General features: G+C 45.3%; 1 protein-coding gene across 1 annotated transcript in view; it reads left to right on the plus strand.

The window, feature by feature from the left end:
• The window catches only part of LOC142738186 (bifunctional heparan sulfate N-deacetylase/N-sulfotransferase 3-like), a 365,924-nt gene that overhangs the window by 232,023 nt on the left and 111,944 nt on the right, over window positions 1-21,957 (plus strand). The window contains exon 6 of the mRNA XM_075849744.1: window positions 3,070-3,198. Coding sequence (XP_075705859.1) covers window positions 3,070-3,198 — 129 coding nt within the window. The remainder of the gene's footprint in view (window positions 1-3,069; window positions 3,199-21,957) is intronic.

Raw genomic sequence — 21,957 nt, forward strand, 5'->3', positions numbered from 1 at the left:
AGAAAAAATGTGAAGGAATGGGATCGATAGGACAGGTGGCTAGATGGGCAGAGCTGAGAAGTGCAGAGGCTTTTTCTTCTGTTACAGGGTCAAATATAGAGACTATTGTGGGATATCAGAAAATTTGATATCATCTCTTGATCTATATGATCAAATTTGTCCTTCAAATAGATGTCAATGTCAATGGCTATCTTATCAATAACAGGCGCTTTTGCCACAGAACCAAGAAGGGTCTATTTGAGACAGAAGAGGCAGTGAAGTATGTTTTTTTTTTTAGTATGGATGAAGAATTGATTGTAGGATTACAGCAGGGGTCTCAAGCACACGGCCCGTGGGGCTGTCACCTGCGGCCCGCGGGACACAGAGCCGCTAGTATCGGCTCTGCTCCGAGACTCTGGAATTCCCTGACATCGCTGTCCACATATGAACAGCGATGTCTGGGGCTTCCCCAGAGCAGGAGTCCCGAGCAGAGCGCTGGTGTCGGCTCTGCTCCGGGACTCTGTGGAATTCCCTGACATCGCTGTCCACATATGAACAGCGATGTCTGGGGCTTCCCCAGAGCCAGAGTCCCGGGCAGAGCGCTAGTACAGGCTCTGCTCCCGGACTCTGTGGAATTCCCTGACATCGCTGCCCATATATGGACAGTGTGTCAGGGTCTTGCCCAGAGCGGAGCAGAGCGCTAGTGTCGGCTCTGCTCCTGGACTCTGTGGAATTCCCTGATATCGCTGTCCACATATGAACAGCGATGTCTGGGGCTTCCCCAGAGCCGGAGTCCCGAGCAGACCGCTGGTGTCGGCTCTGCTCCGGGACTCTGTCGAATTCCCTGACATCGCTGCCCATATATGGACAGTTTGTCAGGGTCTTGCCCAGAGCGGAGCAGAGCGCTGGTGTCGGCTCTGCTCCTGGACTCTGTGGAACTCCCTGATATCGCTGTCCACATATGAACAGCGATGTCTGGGGCTTCCCCAGAGCCGGAGTCCCGAGCAGAGAGCTGGTGTCGGCTCTGCTCCGGGACTCTTTGCAATTCCCTGACATCGCTGCCCATATATGGACAGTGTATCAGGGTCTTGCCCAGAGCGGAGCAGAGCGCTGGTGTCGGCTCTGCTCCTGGACTCTGTGGAATTCCCTGACATCGCCGTCCACATATGAACAGCGATGTCTGGGGCTTCCCCAGAGCCGGAGTCCCGGGCAGAGCGCTAGTATAGGCTCTGCTCCGGGACGCTGCGGAATTCCCTGACATATCTGCCGATATATGGACAGTGTGTCAGGGTCTTCCCCAGAGCGGAGTCCCGGGCAGAGCGCTATTATCGGCTCTGCTCCGGGACTCTGGGGAAGCCTCTGACATCGCTGTCCATACAATGATGTCAGGGGCTTCCCCAGAGCAGGAGTCCCAGTGATGTCAGGAGCACAGCTGGAGCCCCAGGAAGAGCCTACTAGCGCTCTGCCTGGGACTCCAGCTCTGGGCAAGCCCCTGACATCACTGGGGCAGCCTCTACAGAGGGCACTGGGGCAGCCTCTACTGAGGGCACTGGGGCAGCCTCTACAGAGGGCACTGGGGCAGCCTCTACAGAGGGCACTGGGGCAGCCTCTACAGAGGGCACTTTGGCAGCCTCTACAGAGGGCACTTTGGCAGCCTCTACAGAGGGCACTTTGGCAGCCTCTAGAGAGGGCACTGTGGCAGCCTCTACAGAGGGCACTGTGGCAGCCTCTACAGAGGGCACTGTGGCGTTATCTACAAGTGGGTGTGTGACAGTATCTGAAGAGGACACTGGCATTATCTAGGGTGTGTTGCATTATCTACAGAGGGCACTGTGACCTTATCTACAGAGGGCACTGTGGACTTATCTACAGAGGGCACTGTGCCTTATCTACAGAGGGCACTGTGGCCTTATCTACAGAGGGCACTGTGGCCTTATCTACAGAGGGCACTGTGGCCTTATCTACAGAGGGCACTGTGGCCTTATCTATGGGTGTGTTGCATTATCCACAGAGGGCTCTGCGGCAGCATCCACAGAGGGCACTGCGGCAGCATCCACAGAGTGCACTGCGGCACTATCTAAAAAGGGGCTGCCCAATCTTGACATGTGTGCTAACTGAGCCGCCGGACTGCATTTGGCGACACTTAAACTGGAAAGCTGGATTGTTGAAATAAGCACGTGGAGAAATATCTCAAATTTTAAACCTAGCGCTATTATTATAGTAATGTAGTATTATTATTCTAGTAATATAGTGTTATAGTAGTTCAAATAACTAATTGAATTAACAATAATTTTATATTGTATCAAATTTGAAAGTAATGCGGCCCGTCAACTTCCCATTTTTTCTATATGCGGCCCACTTACCCGGCCGAGTTTGAGACCCCTGGATTACAGCATGAATTTGTAGTGAAAGAAGTCAGAATATGAGCAAAACTTCCTCCACTGGCGCTCAGAAACCCTACTGTAGAGAATTTTTGCAAGTAGTGAGTTTGAGTTGAGTGCCAAGGTTGCCGTCTACGCTAGCTGGAGGTACAGGCATGACAGAAAACTGTTGTTATTACATTGATAAAATAGAGAGACATTCCTTCAGACAGCCATAGACGTACATGACACACGTGCGCGTGTGTTTGTGTGTGCACGTGTGTTTATTGCATTGCATAGAGAAAATATTTCACCAGTGTTAGTTTATATAAATATGAAAATGTATTTTAGTCTCTTTTTGGTAAATTTTAAACATTGGATGTTTGACCTAATGAATCTAATTGTTATAAGAGTAATATTCAATTGAGATACAGTTGAATGAGAAAGTTAAGAAGTTCATTACTTAGATGTGATGGATTACAGCTGTATCCACGCAGGACCTGCTGTCACAGAAGCCGTCAGTACTGCTGCCCTGACGGATTCGAATTTGAGCGCAAAATACAGCTTCTATGTATCCAGGATATATATAAGCGTTATCTGCAAAAGTAATTTTTTATTTAATAAAAAAAACTATTACAGAGTTAGTTAAAACACCATAATACATTGTTTTATTTTATGTTATATTAATCCAATTATTGACAAAATGTATTTTATCATGATTTGTCATTAGGTTCTTCCTCGGCAAACTTGTGGTCTGTTCACCCATACTATTTTCTATAAGGAGTACCCTGGAGGTCCAGTTGAGCTTGACAGAAGCATACAAGGAGGGGAACTTTTTTTTACACTTGTTTTCAATCCAGTAAGTATTTATATTTTAAGATATACATGTAAGGGGTGATGCTGCCCCTTTAATTTAACTGTCTGCCCTGTGCGGCCTCCATGTTTGTTGGTGCCTGTGTTGTGTTCCCCCCCTGTGTTTGTGTGTGTGTGTGTGTGTGTGTGTGTGTGGCAAACAGGGAAGTCAGAGGACTGCTGCAGCTTGGTAGGGAGAGAGTGTGGCCTCCCAGCGCCTGAGCCTGGCAAGAAGCTGCAGGATGTGGGTCCTTCCTACAAGAGAGGGACTGTGGGGAACAAGGAGGTTACCCTGTGAGTAAAAGCAGACGCCTATGAGGAATTAGAAAGTGGTGTCCATGTTGGAGCATGCCCCAGAAGAGATAAGTGGGGAGATGTCTGTTGCCTGTACTCCTGCATTATTGAGAAGAGAACTGTCAATGGGTGAATAAATGTAAAGCAACTGTAATTATTTTGAGCGGTCCTTAAAGAGACGGTACCCGATTAAAAGACTTGGATTTAGAACTGTGTAAGCATGTCACTCCGTGGCCTGGGACTGTTCTCTGAGTGTTGTGTGAACAGTACACGACGTGCACTTTGCACCTACGCAGCCGAGGGAGTCGAGATACATGAAGGTAGTGGCATAGCGTCCATCGCGACCCACAGAGGCGCAGAGCATTCCTCCAAAGTGACTGGTTCACCCTATGTGTAGCAGGGCAGGCTGTGGGTAGAGGGTAGCCCTTCAGCGACCCATAGCGGCATGATGGAAACAGGCTGCGGAGCCTGCAGTCACTTTAGCGCAGCCCGACCTGGTTGGAACTCCTGCAAAGTGCAGAGCCCAACCACGGTTTAGGACCACTCTGGTTGTTATGTCTTGTTTAAATAACACCATTTAAACTGCTGCTCTCTGTAATTATTGAAGAACCATCCCTTAACAGTTTGGCGTAGTCGGCAGGCTCACAGAAGAAAATGGTGCAGTCAGCAGTGGCCGATGACCCGAACATGATGTTCCTGGAATTCACTAAAGAAATTGTGGACTTAGTGCTTGCAGCAGGGATTGGCCAACTTAAATGGGCTGGTGCAATTATTTGAGACCGTGCCCATAGATACAGGGGTAGTGCAGCTGAGCCTGGCTTGTGCTGGAGATTGGCTTGGACATTTCGCCAGGGAATGCTGAGTCCCAAAGGGCCATAGAGAACAAACGGCTCCCATCCAACGAGTAGGAACTACTGCTGTGGGCAGAGCGGTGGAAACCCCTAATAGAGACCAATCTACGGCTTTGCACAGACTTTTTAGTCACTGCTCCATGGTACTGGCTCGTCAGCCGATGAATAGGCAGTTCAACCAAACTGGAAAGGGAGTTCTTGCCACCAATGTACAAGGGACATTGAGGTGGTTCCACATACGCAAAGGATACGGCTTTATTCACTGGAACAACATCAATAGCGGCGTGTTTGTTCACTGAACTGCAATAAAGTGAAATGGTGCACACAAGTGTTCTCATAGCCCTGGAGTGGAGAGCTGGTAGAGTTTGATGTGGTGGAAGATGAAAGAGGAGTAGAGGCTGCCAATTTGACTGGTCCTGGTGGGGCCTTGGTGAAAGGGAGCAGAACTACTTGCAATAGAAGGCGGTCCCATCGGTGCTCATTTCGGCCTACAGGAGGCAAGTGCCACTGAGAGTCCAAGAGATAAAGACTTCACTGTCGCCGCCAAGCCCAGTCAACAAGTCACCCACTCAGGGCTGCCCTTGGAAGTACAATCGCCTAGAATGGTGAGTGGCTCTATGCATAGGGTGATGGCCACATGCCACTCTGTTCAGCCCAGTGAGTGAAAAGTCCAGCCGTTAGCAGTTGCTCCACAGCTGGTGGAGGCCTCAAAGGTCGTCAGAGTGTGGGAGCCATTGTGTCAGAAGGCTCTGATAGAATCTGCCCTCCCCGCTGTTCAGCGACAGAGTCCAATGCCAGCAGATGCACAGACTGAGGTGAGGCTGCTGAAAGTGGAGAAGCTACAGAATGATGCTGAAGTGAAGAAATCTGCTCCACAAGAGTATGTGACTGTTAGGGTATGTGCACACGAGGGAATTACGTCCGTAATTGACGGACGTATTTCGGCCGCAAGTACCGGACCGAACACAGTGCAGGGTGCTGGGCTCCTAACATCATACTTATGTACGATGCGAGGAGTCCCTGCCTCGCTGCAGGACAACTGTCCCGTACTGAAAACATGATTACAGTACGGGACAGTTGTCCTGCAGCGAGGCAGGGACTCCTAGCGTCGTACATAAGTATGATGCTAGGAGCCCGGCTCCCTGCACTGTGTTCGGTCCGGTACTTGCGGCCGAAATACGTCCGTCAATTACGGACGTAATTCCCTCGTGTGCACATACCCTAACCACAGCACAGACGAATGCCTGGTTTGCCTCTGTGAGTGCAAGGGCCTGCACTCGAAAAGCTCTGGGGAAGTGTAAGGGGGTGACGCTGCCCCATTCAATTTAACTTTCTGCCCTGTGTGGCCTCCATGATTGTTGGTCCCTGCGTTCTGTGTTCCCCCCTGTGTTAGGTGATCTATGTGTTATCTGTTGCATGCCTGCCATGTTATCTGCAGCCACTAGGGGTCACTGCAGAGTGTGTGTGTGTGTGTGTGTGTGTGTGTGTGTGTGTCACACAGGGAAGTCAGAGGACTGGTGCAGCTTGGTAGTGAGAGAGTGTGGCCTCCCAGCGCCTGAGCCTGGCAAGAAGTTGTAGGATGGTGGTTCTTCTTACAAGAGAGGGACTGTGGGGGAACAAGGAGGTTACCCTGTGAGTAAAAGCAGACGTCTAGGAGGAATTATAAAGTGGTGTCCATGTTGGAGCATCACCCAGAAGAGATAAGTGGGGAGATGTTTGTCTGTAATCCTGCATTATTGAGAAAAGACCTGCCAATGGGTGAATTATTGTAAATCAACTGTAATTATTTTGAGCGGTCCTTAAAGAGATGGTCCCCGATTAAAAGACTAGGACTTAGAACTGTGTGATTGTGTCACTCCGTGGCCTGGGACCATTCTCTCAGTGTTGTGTGAACAGTACACGACGTGCACTTTGCATGTACGCAGCCAAGGGAGTCGGTATCTGTGAAGGTAGTGATGTAGCGGCTACCGTGACCCACGGAGGCGCAGAGCTTTCCTCCAAAGTGACTGGTGCACCCTGGGCGTAGAATGGCAGGCTGTAGGTAGAGGGTAGCCCCTCAACGACCCGTAGGTGGGCAGGGGCTGTGGAGCCTACAGTCACTTTGGCGCAGCCCGACCTGATTAGAACTCCTCCAAAGTGGAGAGCCCAACAGCAAAATCTTAAATGTCACAGGGGGTCAAGTGGGGACTCATTTGAACGCTCTTTTCAATACAAAAAGTATGCTGCAAGCGATTTTGAGATAAGATTTTTTTTCGCTGAGATATTTAACGTTAAAGTTATCTTGACTCTCACTTTTGTGTGTGTGCGCGCGCGTGTGTGTGTACACAGATGCATATAAGGACCCCAGGGTTTGTCATTCCCCCGGTATTTAACAACTTCAAACCCTCTCTGTGCCATGTGTGTGTGTGTTGTCCTGTGTGTGTGTTGTCCGGCCAACAAAAGCAAGACCGAGGACATATATTGTGTAGAAACAAACAGAAAATAGGGAGATGCCTCCAGCTCACCTTTTGACTGGACTTATATTTTGTAGTCCTAGCGCTCGGGTCCTCGTGACGGCACACGATTAACTGATTGTTTGTAGAGAAAAAGTGAATGGATCCAGCGCTGTGATAATTTAAAAATAAGCTTTTTCTAAGTTTTAATTCTCTTCATTAAAATTGGATCAGTAGCATATTAATGATGATGTCGTCCTGCAATGCTGGGAATTTGGAATGGAGGTAAATAGGCTATTTACCTCCATTCCACATTCCCAGCATTGCAGGACGACATCATCATTAATATGCTACCGATCCAATTTTAATGAAGAAAATTAAAACTTAGAAAAAGCTTCTTTTTAAATGATCACAGCGCTGGATCCATTCACTTTTTCTCTACAAACAGACATATATTGTGTATTAGTACAAACATAACAATTACTGTATTAAATCAAATGTTCGAACTGATGTCCTTCAACTTCAACAACTTGACAGTGTCCTAAGCGAACGTAAAACGTGTCGATAACGTTATTTATAACATCTGGTGTGATTGAATTAGAAATGTTCACTATTCTTTCCCGCAGCTGGTCTACGTTTGCGATCCTAGTCTCATAGAATTTACTTTTTAAATACCCCCAGTAAAAAAAAGTCTAATGGGATCAGATCTGGCGATCTCGGTGGACATTCTATCGGGCCTCTTCTACCAATCCATTGATCAGGAAAATTATCGTTCAGATGATTTCGAGCTCGCAGAGAAAAATGAGCCGGAGCTCCATCCTGCTGATATCAAACATTGCGGAAAGCTTCTCCAGCAATATTTTGAATAGCCGGTATCACTTGGTTTCTTAGCAAATTGCTGTAATTTTCTTCATTTATGTTTCCTTCAATGAAAAACGGTCCTACAATATAATTGAGCAATGTCCCGACCCAAACATTAACCTTCTGAGGTTACTGAGTATGACTGTCTCTCATCCAATGTGGATTTTCATCTGCCCAATACCTCATGTTCTGTCGATTTACAGAACCGTTTAGTTCAAACGTAGCTACATCCGAAAAACAGGTCCAGTTGAAAATCTGATGATTATCATCAAATCGTGTCATCATTGTATCGCAAAATTCCACTCTTCTGTCATAATCATCTTCGGATAGCTCCTGAACTAGACGTATTTTATAAGAATGCCAATGATGCCTCTTCAAAATTCGACGGACTGATATCATTTTGTTGTGCTCCACTTGAGACAGATGTATGAGGATTATCATGTACAGTAAGCAGAACATCTAAAGCTTTTTTCATCATTACTAGCATGTTTGGGTCTTCCGGATCTTGGTGCATCTTTAACCCCTTTCCGCCATTTCACGTACAGTTACTTCATGGGAGATGGCCTTTTCCCGCATCTCCACGTAACTGTACGTCATGGAGATGAAGCTGGCTCAGGAGCTGAGCCAGCGACATCACCGCCGGGTGACAGCTGTATGTTACAGCTGGCACCCTGAGGTATCGGCCAGGACTGGAGCTAGCCTCCGATCCGACCGATTAACCCCTCACATGCTGCGTTCAATATAGATCGCAGCATGTGAGGAGTTTATAGCCATTGGCACCCCAGCAAAGTGATCGCTGGGATGCCGGTGGCTGCAAAGGCGATCGGAGGGCTAATACTTACCTCCCGATCAGCCTGTAACGGAATCCTCCTATGCCCCGTCGTCGGCGGGGCCCAGGAGGCTTCCGGTACCATCGGCAAGATGGCGCCAGCTCAGCTTCCGGCTCAGAAGCTGAGCCGGCATAATCAGCAGTGGGTGTCCGCTGTATGTTACAGCGGACACCCCGGATCTATCGCCAGGAACAGGAGCTAGCTCCGATTCCTGGCATTAACCCCTTCGATGCAGCGATCCACTGTGATCGCTGAATCCTAGAGGTTTGTAGCAAATCGGCAGCCTTGCCACGCGATGGCAAGGCTGGCGACTGCTACCATGGCAACAGGAGCCCTAACAATGGACTCCTGTCTGCCATTACGTAAGCTGATTAGGCCCCGCCCAGAGGCGGAGCCTGATCGGCTTGCTGTCAGTGAACAACTGACAGTTCTAATACATTGCACTACATAGGTAGTGCATTGTATTAGAACATTAAACAAACAGTTGGACCTTCAAGTCCCCTAGTGGGACTAAAGAAAAGTGTAAAAAAAAAAGTGTAAAAAAAGTAAAAATAAAAGTTGTAAAAAATACAATAAAAGTTTCAAATAATAACACAAAACACAATCGCCCTTTTTCCTTTATCAAGTAATTTATTATTGAAAAAAATAATAAAGCCATACATATTTGGTATCGCTGCGACCGTAACGACCTGAACTATAAAAATATTATGTTATTTATTCCACACAGTGAACGCCGTAAAAAAAATAACTAAAAAATACTGACATAATTGCTATTTTTTGGTCACTTTGTCTTCCAAAAATTGAAATAAAAAGTGATCAAAAAGTCGCATGTACCTAAAAATGGTACCTATAAAAACTATAACTCGTCTCGCTAAAAACAAGCCCTCATATAGCTCCGTCGATGAAAAATTTAAAACCGTTATGGCTCTCACAACTTGGCGACAGAAAAAATCCATTCTCTTTACAAAAGTAATTTTATTGTGCAAAAAGTTGTAAAACATAAAAAGTGCTATAAATTAGGTATCACCGGAATCGGGCTGGCCTGCAGAATAAAGGTAACATGTAATTTATAACGCATGGTGAACGCTGTATAAAAAGAACTAAAAAAATATGCCAGAACTGCGGTTTTTTGGTCACCTTGCCTCCCAAAAAAAAAGGATAACAAGTGATCAAAAAGTCGCATGTACCCCAAAATGGTACCAATAAAAACTACAGCTCGTCACACAAAAAACAGCCCTCATACCACTACGTCTATGAAAAAAATAAAATTAGTCAAGGCACCAATAAGCCAGGAAATAAAAATATGCAGTTGTGCCGGCCCGAGGGGAACGTCTCTTCTGTTTCAAGTGGCGAATTATCAAGGCCCCTAAAATTAGGGATCCAGGAAGGGGAGGGCCCAAACATATCTGCTGGAAGTGAGGGTGCCCGTATTATACCAGGACAACACTTTCCCAGCAAAATTCCCCAAACTTCAAAGGTGCGCAGTGCGGACCAAAAGGGGGATAAGTAAAGACCATTTATTAGTGCGACACCGGCCTGTGCAGAAAGGATTGTGTCACAGCATAACACACATCTATGGATTATTTTATTGTTTTTTTTTACCCCACTATACCACCTGACTATGCCCCTTATATACTCCGCCCGCCTTACATGTGCCCCCACATTATAAACGGAAACACCAGTAAGACTCCAAACAAAACTACTACAAGCAAAATCCACGCTCCAAAAGCCAAATGGCGCTACCTCCCTTCTGAACCCTACAGTGTGCCCAAACAGCAGTTTACTTCCACATATATGGCATCGCCATACCCGGGAGAACCCTTTTAACAATTTTTGGGGAGTGTGTCTCCAGTGGCACAAGCTGGGCGCCACATAATGGCATATCTATTGAAAAACCATTTTCACTCTGCAACATCACGTGCCCACCAATTTCTGCCAATCACCTGTGGGGTTAATATGCTCACTACACCCCTAGGTGAATACCTTGAGGGGTGTTGTAATGACGGGGGTAGGGAAACGGACAAGTGAGCCCTAATCTACCCGCCACTCTGTCCCTGCCTACTTGCAACGACCCGCCCTAGGCGACGGGGTACAACTGGGCGGCGGTCCCTACGCTCAGTAAGTGCACGAGACAAACAGACAAGGGAACACAAAGCAAAGGGAAAGGGGCAGTTGCCCACGGCAACACCGTGAGCAACAAGAGTGGTGAACGAGCCGAGTCAAACCAGGAGTGCACGAGATACCAAACGCAGAGCAAGAGAGTAGTCAGTAAGCCAGGGTCAGTATGGAGCAGGATCAAATAGTAGAAGCTGTAGCTGGGCCAGGAAACCACACGAGAAGAATCACAAGCAAAGGAGGAACAGGAAAGGCAGGTATAAATAGACAGAGGGCGGGAGGTAGCTCCGTCTGGCCAGGCTGCGATAGGCTCTCCCACTCCTAAGCCTGCCATCCTGAGTGGTGGAAGATGGAGTCAGTCTCAGAGACATAGACTCAGGTGCAGACTGATTACCTATGGGAGTATACACAGAAGTTGTGCCTGGCAGATCCTTTACAGGTGTAGTTTCCAAAATGGGGTCACTTCTGGGGGGGATCCACTGTTTTGGTCCCACAGTGACTTTGCAAATGCGACATAGCGGCCAGAAACCAATCCAGCAAAATCTGTACTCCAAAAGCCAAATGGCGCTCCTTCCCTTCTGTGCCCTACTCTGTGCCTAAACAGCAGTTTATGACCACATATGTGGTAGTGCCGTACACAGGAGAAGTTGCTTTACAAGTGTTGAGGTTCTCTTTTATATTTATTTGTTGAGAATATGAAACATTTTCAGCTAAAACTACGTCTTATTGAAGAAAAAGGATTTTTTTTATTTTCACTGCCCAATTCTAATAAAATCTATGAAATACCTGTGGGGTCAAAATGCTCACTACACCCCTAGATGAATTCCTCTAGGGGTGTAGTTTCGTGAATAGAGTCACTTTTGGGGAGTTTCCACTGTACTGGTACCTTAGGAGCTTTGCAAAAGTGACATGGTGTCAAGAAACCAATCCAGCAAAATCTGTGCTCCAAAAGCCAAACGGCACTCCTTCTCTTCTCATCCTTGCCGTATGCCCAAACAGCAGTTTATGACCACAAATGGGGTATTGCCATACTCCAGAGAAGTTGCTTTACAAATGTTGGGGTTCTTTTATTCCTTTATTTGTTGAGAAAATGAAAAGTGTTGAGCTAAAGCTACGTCTTATTGGAAAAAAAGAATTTTTTTTATCTTCACTGCCCAATTCTAATAAAATCTATGAAACACCTGTGGGTTCAAAATGCTCACTACACCCCTAGATGGATTCTTCAAGGGGTGTAGTTTCCTAAATGGAGTAACTTTTTTGGTGTTTTCACTGTTTTGGTCCCTTAGGGGCTTTGCAAATGCGACGTGGTCTCCGCAAACCATTCCTGCTAAATTTGATCTCCAAAAGCCAAATGGCGCTCTTTCCCTTCAAAGCTCCGCCGTGTGTGCAAAAAGCCGTTTATGACCACATGCAGGGTATTGTTTTACTCGGGAGAAATTGCTTTACAAATGTAGTGGTGCATTTTCTCCTTTTAGTACTTGTGGAAATTAGAAAAAATTAGCTAAACCTACATTTTCTTTGAAAGAATGTAGATTTTCATTTTCACGGCCTAATTCCAATAATTTCTGCAAAAAACCTGCGGGGTCAAAATGCTCACTATACCCCTAGATAATTTCCTCAAGGGGTATAATTTCCAAAATGGGGTCACTTTTGGGGGATTTCCACTGTTTTGGTGCCGCAAGAGCCTTTCAAACCCGACATGGAGCCTAAAATATTTTCTAATAAAAAGGAGGCCCCAAAATCCTCTAGGTGCTCCTTTGTTTCTGAGGCCGGTGCTTCAGTCAATAAGTGCACGATGGCCACATGTGGGGTATTTCTAAAAACTGCAGAATATGGGCAATAGATGTTGAGTTGCGTTTCTCTGGTAAAACTTTCTGTGTTACAAAAAAAATAGATGAAAAAAGAATTTCTGCAAAAAAAAAAGAAATTTGAACATTTCACATCTACATTGCCTTAATTCCTGTGAAACATCTAAAGGGTTAAGAAACTTTCTAAATGCTGTTTTGAATACTTTGAGGGGTGAAGTTTTAAAAATGGGGTGACTTATCGAGGGTTTCTAATATATAAGGCCCTAAAATCCACTTTACAACTGAACTGGCCCCTGTAAATATAGCCTTTTGAAATTTTCTTGAAAATGTGAGAAATTGCTGCTAAAGTTCTAAGCCTTGTGATGTCATAGAAAATAAAAGGATGTTCAAAAAACTATGCGAATCTAAAGTAGACATATGGGTGATGTTAATTAGCAACAATTTTGTGTGGTATTACCATCTGTCTTACAAGCTGATACATATAAATGTAGAAAAATGCAAATTTTTGCAATTTTTCGCAAAATTTTGGTGTTTTTCACAATTAAATACTTATTGTATCGAGCAAATTTTGCCAGTAACATAAAGTCCAATGTGTCACGAGAAAACAGTCTCAGAATTGCTTGGATAGGTAAAAGCATTCTGGAGTTATTACCACATAAAGTGAAACATGTCAGATTTGAAAAAATTGGCTGTGTCCTGAAGGCCAAAACAGGCTGTGTCTTGAAGGGGTTAATTGAACCGGTTATTTAGAAACGATGAACAGCTCTTTTAACAGTTGACAATGAAATTGGATCACGGATAGGATAAGTGGCATTAAATAAAGCCGCTATTTCTCGATATGATCTTATTTTTGCTTCACCATACCCTCTCATCATCAATAAAGTGATCCTTTCCGTTTCGGTCAAATGCATTTTGTGATATGACAATAGAAATGTACAAAAATAAAAATTACTCTCCGAATTAGTGCTCTCTGAAATTCACAAGTGACTACCAAAATGTGTATACATGGAATCATGTTACAATCGTAGACAAGGTCCATTTTGTATCACCGAGGCCGATTGTAATAATAGGTAATTTAAAGTCACCTTGATGTGATATTCCCAAGCTCACATGCACACACACCCACACACATTTAGGATTTTACCCATGCGGAACATTTTGGGTAATACTAATAGCCGCTAATGAAGATGATAAATTTAAAGTTAAATATCTCAGCGAAAAAAAATCGATTGCGGCATTGTTTTCGTATTGAAAATAGCTTTCAAATGAGCCCCCACCGCCCCCAAGTGTGTGTTTTTTTTGTTTTTTTTTGCATTAACAGGTAGATTTTATGACCCCATTAAATCCCACCAAATTTCAACCCTCTACCTCGAGCCGTTCAAAAGTTATGAGGGTGTTTCGGAACTTTTGGTGGGCACTGCATCTATATATAAATATATATATATATATATATATATATATATATATATATATATATATATATATAATTAACTCTGTATGTACATTTGTTGCAATTACAATTCTGTAGACTTCAGAGCTGAAATCTCCCAGCATTCCTTTCTGGCTCAGTGTCTGTACAAAGCTTGCTATGGGTATTTGGAATCTGTGATGTTTCATGCTTTCACCTGGCACAGTACTGTACTCTTATGTAGGAAAAACCAACTGTTTCACTGGATAATTGGAGCTCAGATAAACTGTCAGGGGTGTGTTTGTCAGCAAGCTGATTGACTGTTTTCAATTGCAACCAGCAGAACTATAAATGCAGCTCTTGGTTAATATATCAGCTGTGATGCAGAATCAGTATAAGTTGTGCAATGTATTTACAAAGTCACTTACTTTTTTTATGGATTACTTATATATTTAACCACTTAATGACCAGGCCTGAAAAGGCCTTAAAGGGAATGGGTCACCAAATAAAAACATTTTTTTAAGTAAATGACTTATTTCTATTGTATTTTTTACGTTTTTTTGCTGTATTTTTTTTTTCTTCCACAAGGTGGAAGGTATTAAAAATTAAATAATAATTTGACAATCTTTCCTATGTTGGCCACCAGAGGGAGTACTTCCCAGAATTACAGCAAGGTGAGTCAGGCAAAGAAGCCTGACCTACAGCTGTTGTAAATGTGGGAGATTGACTCATCCCCCTCCCTATTTTTGGCTACAAGCCAGGAAAAGGTGTCTTCAAATTGCTAAGCATTGTCCAGCTCCATTTTGAGTGTTTTTTTGCCAGAAGCAATAGGACACACCGAAAGGCTAAGGCCCTGTTTACATCTGCATTGGGGTCCCGTTCTGATGTTCCGTCTGAGCTTTCCGTCAGAACGGGACCCTGAACAGACACAAACTGACACCGACGGGAAACAGAAGTTTCCGTTTTCATCACCATTGATTTCAATGGTGACGGATCCGGCGCCCGTGGTTTCCGTTTGTCTCTTTTGTGCACCGGATCCGATCAATAGAGTAGTCAACTGGGGCAGCATCAGGCTGCTATTATTAGGCTGGGAAGGGCCAAAAAACAGGCCCATCCCACCCTGGTAATGCTAGGCTGCGGCTGTTTTATTGTATTGGTGTGGTTATGAAAATGGGGGGGACTCCACGTAGTTTTCGTCAATTTATTAAATAAAAAAAAATAAAAAAAATAAACGACGTGGGTTCCCACCATATTTTCATAACCAGCAGATACAATAAAACAGCAGCAGCATAGCATTACCAGGCTGGAAAGGGCCACTGTTTTTGGCCCTTCCCGGCCTAATAATACCAGCCTGCGGCCGCCCCAGTTCCCGGCCATCACTACAGATGGTCAAGTACTGGATCGTACCCGGCTCTTCCCGATTCCTTTTTACTGGCTAACACTAAGCCCCGCCTTAGTAATGGACGTCGTCAAACAGACAACTGCCATTACTAAGGTGGTAATAAAGTATTAAAAAACAGAGATATAACATAAGAAAGAAAATAATTTTTTATTGAAATAAAAACTCCCCCACACAACCCTCCTTCACCATTTTATTTAAAAAAATAAAATAAAATAGATCATCGAAGTAGTCCAACAGATCTACGACGTAGTCCAAACGATCCAGTGGAACCTGCAAACAAACATATAAAGTTAGTAATATGCCGCTGCTTCTTCATTCCTTGCTCCTACTATGAATCGCCATGCAGTTACACGGTGGTTCAAAGTAGGAGCAAGGAACGACAGAGCAGCGGTGCTTGCCGCTGATCCTTCAAAACAGCCGCCAATCAGCCCCCAAACATGCAACCTTGCCACACACAGACCCCCACACACAAAACCACGCATGCACACACCTTACCTGCATGTTTAGGGGGGTTTGTGTGTGGGGGGGGGCACATGACGGAGCAGCGGTGGTCACCGCTGATCCTTCAAAGAAGTTGAAAAGCGGTTGTGAAGTATCAGCGGAGCTCGGGTACCACTGATCCTTCATAGCCGCCAATCAGCTGTTTTGAAGGAACAGCGGCGAGCACAGCTGCTCCGTCGAGCACCACTGCAGCGGCAAGCACCGCTGCTCCGGAGAGGATCGACCAGCACCCCCTCACACACAAACCCCCCCAAACATCCAAACATGCAACCGTGCCACACACAGACCCCCACACAAGCCCCCACATGCACACACAAACACACCCCCCACAGACACACACACCTTACCTGCATGTTGGGGGGGTTGTGTGTGTGGGGGGGGCGGTCAACTGAGCAGCGGTGCTCGCCACTGTTCCTTCAAAACAGCTGATAACGGCGCTCGTGTGCTCCGACGGGCACCACTGCTCCAGCGAGCAGCGGCGAGCACCGCTGCCCTGGCGAGCACCCCCCACACACACAAACCCCCCCAAACATGCAACTGCGCCACACACAGACACACACACATACTCACACAAAACACACAAACACACACACAAACCCCCCACTAGCACGCACGCACGCACGCGCACACGCACACACACACACACCTTACCTGCAGCCGGTCTTCTCCAAAATGTCACCGGCTTTCCCCCTACAAACCAGCTTCTATGTTGGGTTGCTCTGAACTGCGCAGTACAGAGCGAGACGGCAGAGCCAGAGGAAGGAACGAACGGGTCCCGTTCGTTATCTCCTATGCACTGTAGCTGCCGTATTCCATCTGTGTATATGTCGTTAAGAGACACATACACAGATGAAATAAAACATGGCAGCCCCCAGTAAATTAAAAAAGTGTTAGTAAAAAAAAAAAAATTTAGGTCAAAAAATAAATAAAGTCAATCTAATATTTTATTAAATAAAAACGCATAAATTAATTAAAAAAAAAACATTCATGACACCTTTCCTCTAATGACCAGCTAAATTTTGTTGCCTTGTTTTATGCAAGAGAAATTGTATTTTTTTTGGGGGTAGAAAAAATTTATTTTTACAGCGTCAATATAGGAAAAAGTAATTCTCGGAATAGTTTTTCTTGTTTATTTTTTATCCCGTTCACGTTTCATTCTAAATAACCTGTCAAATTAATTCTTCAATACTGTGTTACTTTGACACAGGTGTCTGTTAGTGCGCACACAGTGTCCTTTCTAGGTCCCCAGGGCTGACTGCATAGGGATCCCGTGATCTATGATCACGTCACCGGGTGAACAGCTGGGGTTGGATTGTTTTCCGACCACAGCTGTATTCAGGAGGCTTCTCTAAGATCAGGAGCTGTAAGTTACAGCTCCTGCTTAGAGGATGAGCGCTCATCAGCCTCTTATACAGCAACGCCAAAAGATGTTGCTGTAGACTATGCACATGCACCGCCTGCCCTCAATAGATGGTTGGTGGTTGTTAGGTGTTAAATAGGTGTGAAGGTGGACATACTTTTAAATTCTCTGTTTTTAGAATATTTGGCAGTTGCCATGTGTTTTCCAGTGATTTGATCATTCTTTGTCACCACTTTTCAGTGACTTTGTCTCGCTTAATTATAGTTATTATATTAATGTGGTTCATTAACACCTATGGACTGCCCTTCTATATACTGAGTTTTATGCCATTTTGGTTTTCATTATGCACAGCTTTTTAACAGCAAATTTTATTCTCAATTTATTTTATTTTTTTATTCTGTAGGAGCAAACTCTATTGCGTTAATGTAAGGTTGTATATTTTGTTTGTATATGGTCAGTATAAGTTTACAATTAATTTTATATTTTTATATTTGAATTGATGTATTTTTTATATTCTGGTTAGTGTTTTACTATATTATGATTACATTTTATAGGATTTATCTAAAATATTCTTGTGAAAATTATTATTTTTTTCAATGTCAGCAAGTGACGGCATATCACTAGAATACTCTATCACTTGCTGATAAATGTGGGTCCAAACTCTGGAACCCCCACTGAATGAAATGGCATTTTCTCTGCACAGCGCCACTACAAGGATTGTTGCAAAGAACTGTAGCAGAGCACCATACAATTTAATATGACTATTTTGGAATATCAGAAACAGCACCAGGACTAGTGATTGGTGCAGGCTCCATAATTTGGACCCCCACCAATCAGCAGGTAATGGCATATCCTAGTGGTTGCCCTTCACTTGCAGAGGTGGGGGAAGAAGCAGTAGAATTACAATATAATCAAGTAGGTGAAATAAGGTAAATTGTATATTAATAAAAGTAATTAATGCATGAACTCATTGTTATGTAATATAATAAATGCATAAAATAAGGAACTGCACATATTTTTATATATGTCATTAAGCAAGAATTTAATATTAAGGTTTATGGGATGCTCCAATACTAAGCATTTGTCCTGCACTCCGAATCAGAGGTTGCTGTAATGAATAAATTATCGGAAGACCCATTCCATTTTTGGCTATCATTTTCATTTATTCTAGTAAAAGATTCATTTGCATTCAGTGGAATGAATTTATTAGAATTTTAAGTCAAAAGGGGAAGTGCACCTGAGCAAAGATATAGATGTAAAGCTTAGAAACTCTTTTGGGCAAAGGGATTTTCAGATGGACTTAAGTACGGGAAGCTTGCTGAAAGAATATACAATGGGAATATATTAATGAAGTGGTTGCTGTGGATAGAGGTGAAAAGGTTTGCAAGTTTGTGATGGTAGAAAGTTCATTGTAATACAATGTAATAAGCATAAAATGTATACCGTACATGTTTTGTATAAAAATCTGCGTTCCCTTGAAATGGTTGTGTCGTCGCTACTTCTTTCCTGAAATTTTACTTTCAATAAAAATAGATGTTTGTAAGCTTTCTATTTAACACTGAGGCGAAGTTCACACGACCTATTTTCAGACGTAAACGAGGCGTATTATGCCTCGTTTTACGTCTGAAAATAGGGCTACAATACGTCGGCAAACATCTGCCCATTCATTTGAATGGGTTTGCCGACGTACTGTGCAGACGACCTGTCATTTACGCGTCGTCGTTTGACAGCTGTAAAACGACGACGCGTAAAAATACAGCCTCGTCAAAAGAAGTGCAGGACACTTCTTTCAGATGTAATTTGAACCGTTCTTCATTGAACTCAATGAAGCACAGCTCAAAATTTACGGCTGTCAGACAAGCCTCGCAAAATGCGAGGAGGAGGAATTACGGCTGAAATGAGGCAGCTGTTTTCTCCTGAAAACAGTTTGTCATTTCAGCCGTAAAAGCCTCTCATCGTGTGCACATACCCTAAGAGCACATGTAGAAATCTCAGCATCAAGATTTAGTACGGCTAGTTAGGCTACTTTTGGACCCGTCATAAATTAGGAAGTTCAGGTATAGGACAAGGGCTCATGGCTGTATGACGGATCGTAATAAGGTGCTATGGGGACCTGTGTACCACTGAAAAGGGTTCATTCCCATGGCATTGTGCCTTAAGGCTTGCAATTATCTGCAAACATTCTGTAACGTCCGTGGTCGCTGACCACAAACTCCTTCCATCCAGTCGACGCCCTTCTCTCAAGATGTATCTGCACATACGGCCGTCCTGCTCCAAAGTGACCACCAGGTCATGTTTGAGATTGAGCTAATTGCTCCAGAGCACCCTGGGCTATAAGAAGGTCCCAGCCCCATCCTCCCATGTCTGAGCGTTGTTGTCGTATTCCAAGTCTGTCTTGCAAGTGGTCCCCTAGTATTTCCTGTTCCCAGTGTTCCCTGTTCCTGTATCCTGTAACCTCTATCCTGTTCTTGTGCCATGCTGAGCTGTAGCCGTGCTGTCCTGTATACCACGCCTGTCCTGCTTCTCCACGCCTGACGTCTACCTGCTGCCTAGTTTCTGCCAAGCCTGCCTTGCTACTGTCCGTGCTGCCACAGGTACCCTATGTGAACTATAGACTCTGACCTGCGCCCTGTTGGCCAGCTGCCATACCTCTAAGGCGGTATGGCCCAGTGGGTCCAGGAACCCTACGTGACAGTACGCTCAGGCCATGGACCCCGCTGGTCGATCCAAAACCATGACAACGTCACAAGAGATGTGGGCGGATATGCTAGACCTCCGGTCTCGACAGGACCAACTCTTCCAGGCCTTGAACAATCTTCCACGTTGGCAGGAGGCATGAGCTTCCGTTGCTCCTACTACACCTCCTGGCAGTGTTGATCCTCAGACTACACCGCCTTTTTCTTTGCCACTTCCGGACCACTATGATGGATACGCAGGTACCTGTCGTGGATTTTTGAACCAGTGCCAGATCCACTTCAGCTTATATACTAGGACATTTTCATCTGGCGGTGCAAGGGTGGCTTTCATCATCTCTCTCCTCACTGGCAAGGCTCTTGCATGGGCGAACCCTATCTGGGAGAGACAACGACCAGAGACCCGTGACTTCCAGGGCTTCCTCTGGACTTTTTGCATGGTGTTTGAGGAGCCTGGACGGTCTCATCTGCAGCGGCTTCCTTGATTAACCTACGCCAAGGAGACACCTCCGTGAGCGAGTACGCCATCCACTTCCGCACCCTGGCGGGAGAACTGTTATGGAACAATGAGGCCCTAGTGGCTGCATTCTGGCATGGATTGTCTCCTAAAATTAAGGACAAACTTGCCGCTCGAGACATGCCATCTACCCTGGATGACCTTATCCTTCTGTCCGCCCAGATTGATATGCGGATCCGAGAACGCCTCCAAGAGATTCATCGGGAGGGAGGCCTTCCTAGTCCGGTCCCTACTTTGCAGCAACCCCTGCTGTCCTCAGATGTCGATCCTCCAAAGGAGTCTGTGATGATGGACCAGTGTAAGCTATCCACCCAGGAGAGACAACGCAGACACACATCTGGTCTCTGTCTTTATTGCGGCCTCGGTGGCCATCTTGTGCACCTGTGTCCCCAAAAATGCCAAAGCCTAGGGTTGCTAGGAGAGACAACCTTGGGTAAGAAAGGACTTTTGTCTAAATTGTCCATACCAGTGACCATAGTGTCCAGCGAGAGAACGCATCAGCTCTCTGCATATCTGGACTCTGCATCCGCTGCTAATTTCATCCATAGAGACCTGGTGGATCTTCTTCAATTACCCACCATCCCCCTGGAGAGGCAGTTGACGGTTGCATCAGTGAATGGACTACCTCTGCCAGACCCAGTTATAGCTGTGTCCAAGCCGCTGAGGCTCCAAGTGGAAGCTCTTCACTCCGAACTCTTGTCATTCTATGTCCTATCCAAACCCGGTAACCCTGTGTTGCTGGGCCTGCCTTGGCTCCGACTACATGCCCCAGTCCTGGACTGGAATTCTGGAAAGGTTCTCCAGTGGGGCCCTGAGTGTCAAAGCCAATGCCTGGTGCAGATTCTTTCGGCTCAGCCTTTGTTGCCTCGGTCATTGGCAGGATTGCCGGGTCATTATGCTGCATTTTTGGACGTCTTCAGCAAGAGGGAGGCAGAGACATTGCCTCCACACCGGGCGTATGACTGCCCTATCGAGCTGATTCCTGGTGCATCCCTTCCCCGTGGTAGGGTATGTCCTCTCTCCTTGCCAGGGATTCTGTCCATGTCCGCCTATGTGAAAGAGAACTTGATGAGGGGCTTCATATGGAAGTCTTCCTCCCCAACAGGAGCCGGGTCCTTCTTCGTCAAAAAGAAGGATTGTTCTCTTCGTCCTTGTATTGACTACCGCGGTCTCAACCAGATCACGGTGAAAAATAAATATCCGTTGCCACTGATCTCAGAACTGTTTGATCGTATATGTGGTGCCAAGATTTTTTCCAAACTAGACCTGCGTGGGGCTTACAACCAGCCGCTATCAGCACCACTAGCGCTCGTCTATGCAGTTTTCCAGCACTGCTCAGTGCCTGATGAAGGTCACTTACACCGAAACGTCACACTCTGCCACTGGCATTAAAATAAAAAAATAAAAAAATACCTTTGTTTCAAAATTGGTGTGCCGGATACTCTTTTATACTCATATTTGGGTTGGGCCCCTATCCGTGCAAAACCCCATCCTTCCACGTATCTGGTGCTGTCTGAACCTATACACAAAGGGCTTACAACCTAGTCCGGATTCGCCAGGGTGATGAATGGAAGACTGCATTTAACACCCGTGATGGACACTATGAATATCTAGTAATGCCGTTCGGCCTGTGAAATGCTCCCGTGGTCTTCCAGGAGTTTGTTAATGACATTTTCTGTGACCTCCTCTATGTT

This window comes from Rhinoderma darwinii, chromosome 1, assembly GCF_050947455.1.
Source record: "Rhinoderma darwinii isolate aRhiDar2 chromosome 1, aRhiDar2.hap1, whole genome shotgun sequence".
In the NCBI taxonomy this organism is placed as follows: Eukaryota; Metazoa; Chordata; class Amphibia; order Anura; family Rhinodermatidae; genus Rhinoderma; species Rhinoderma darwinii.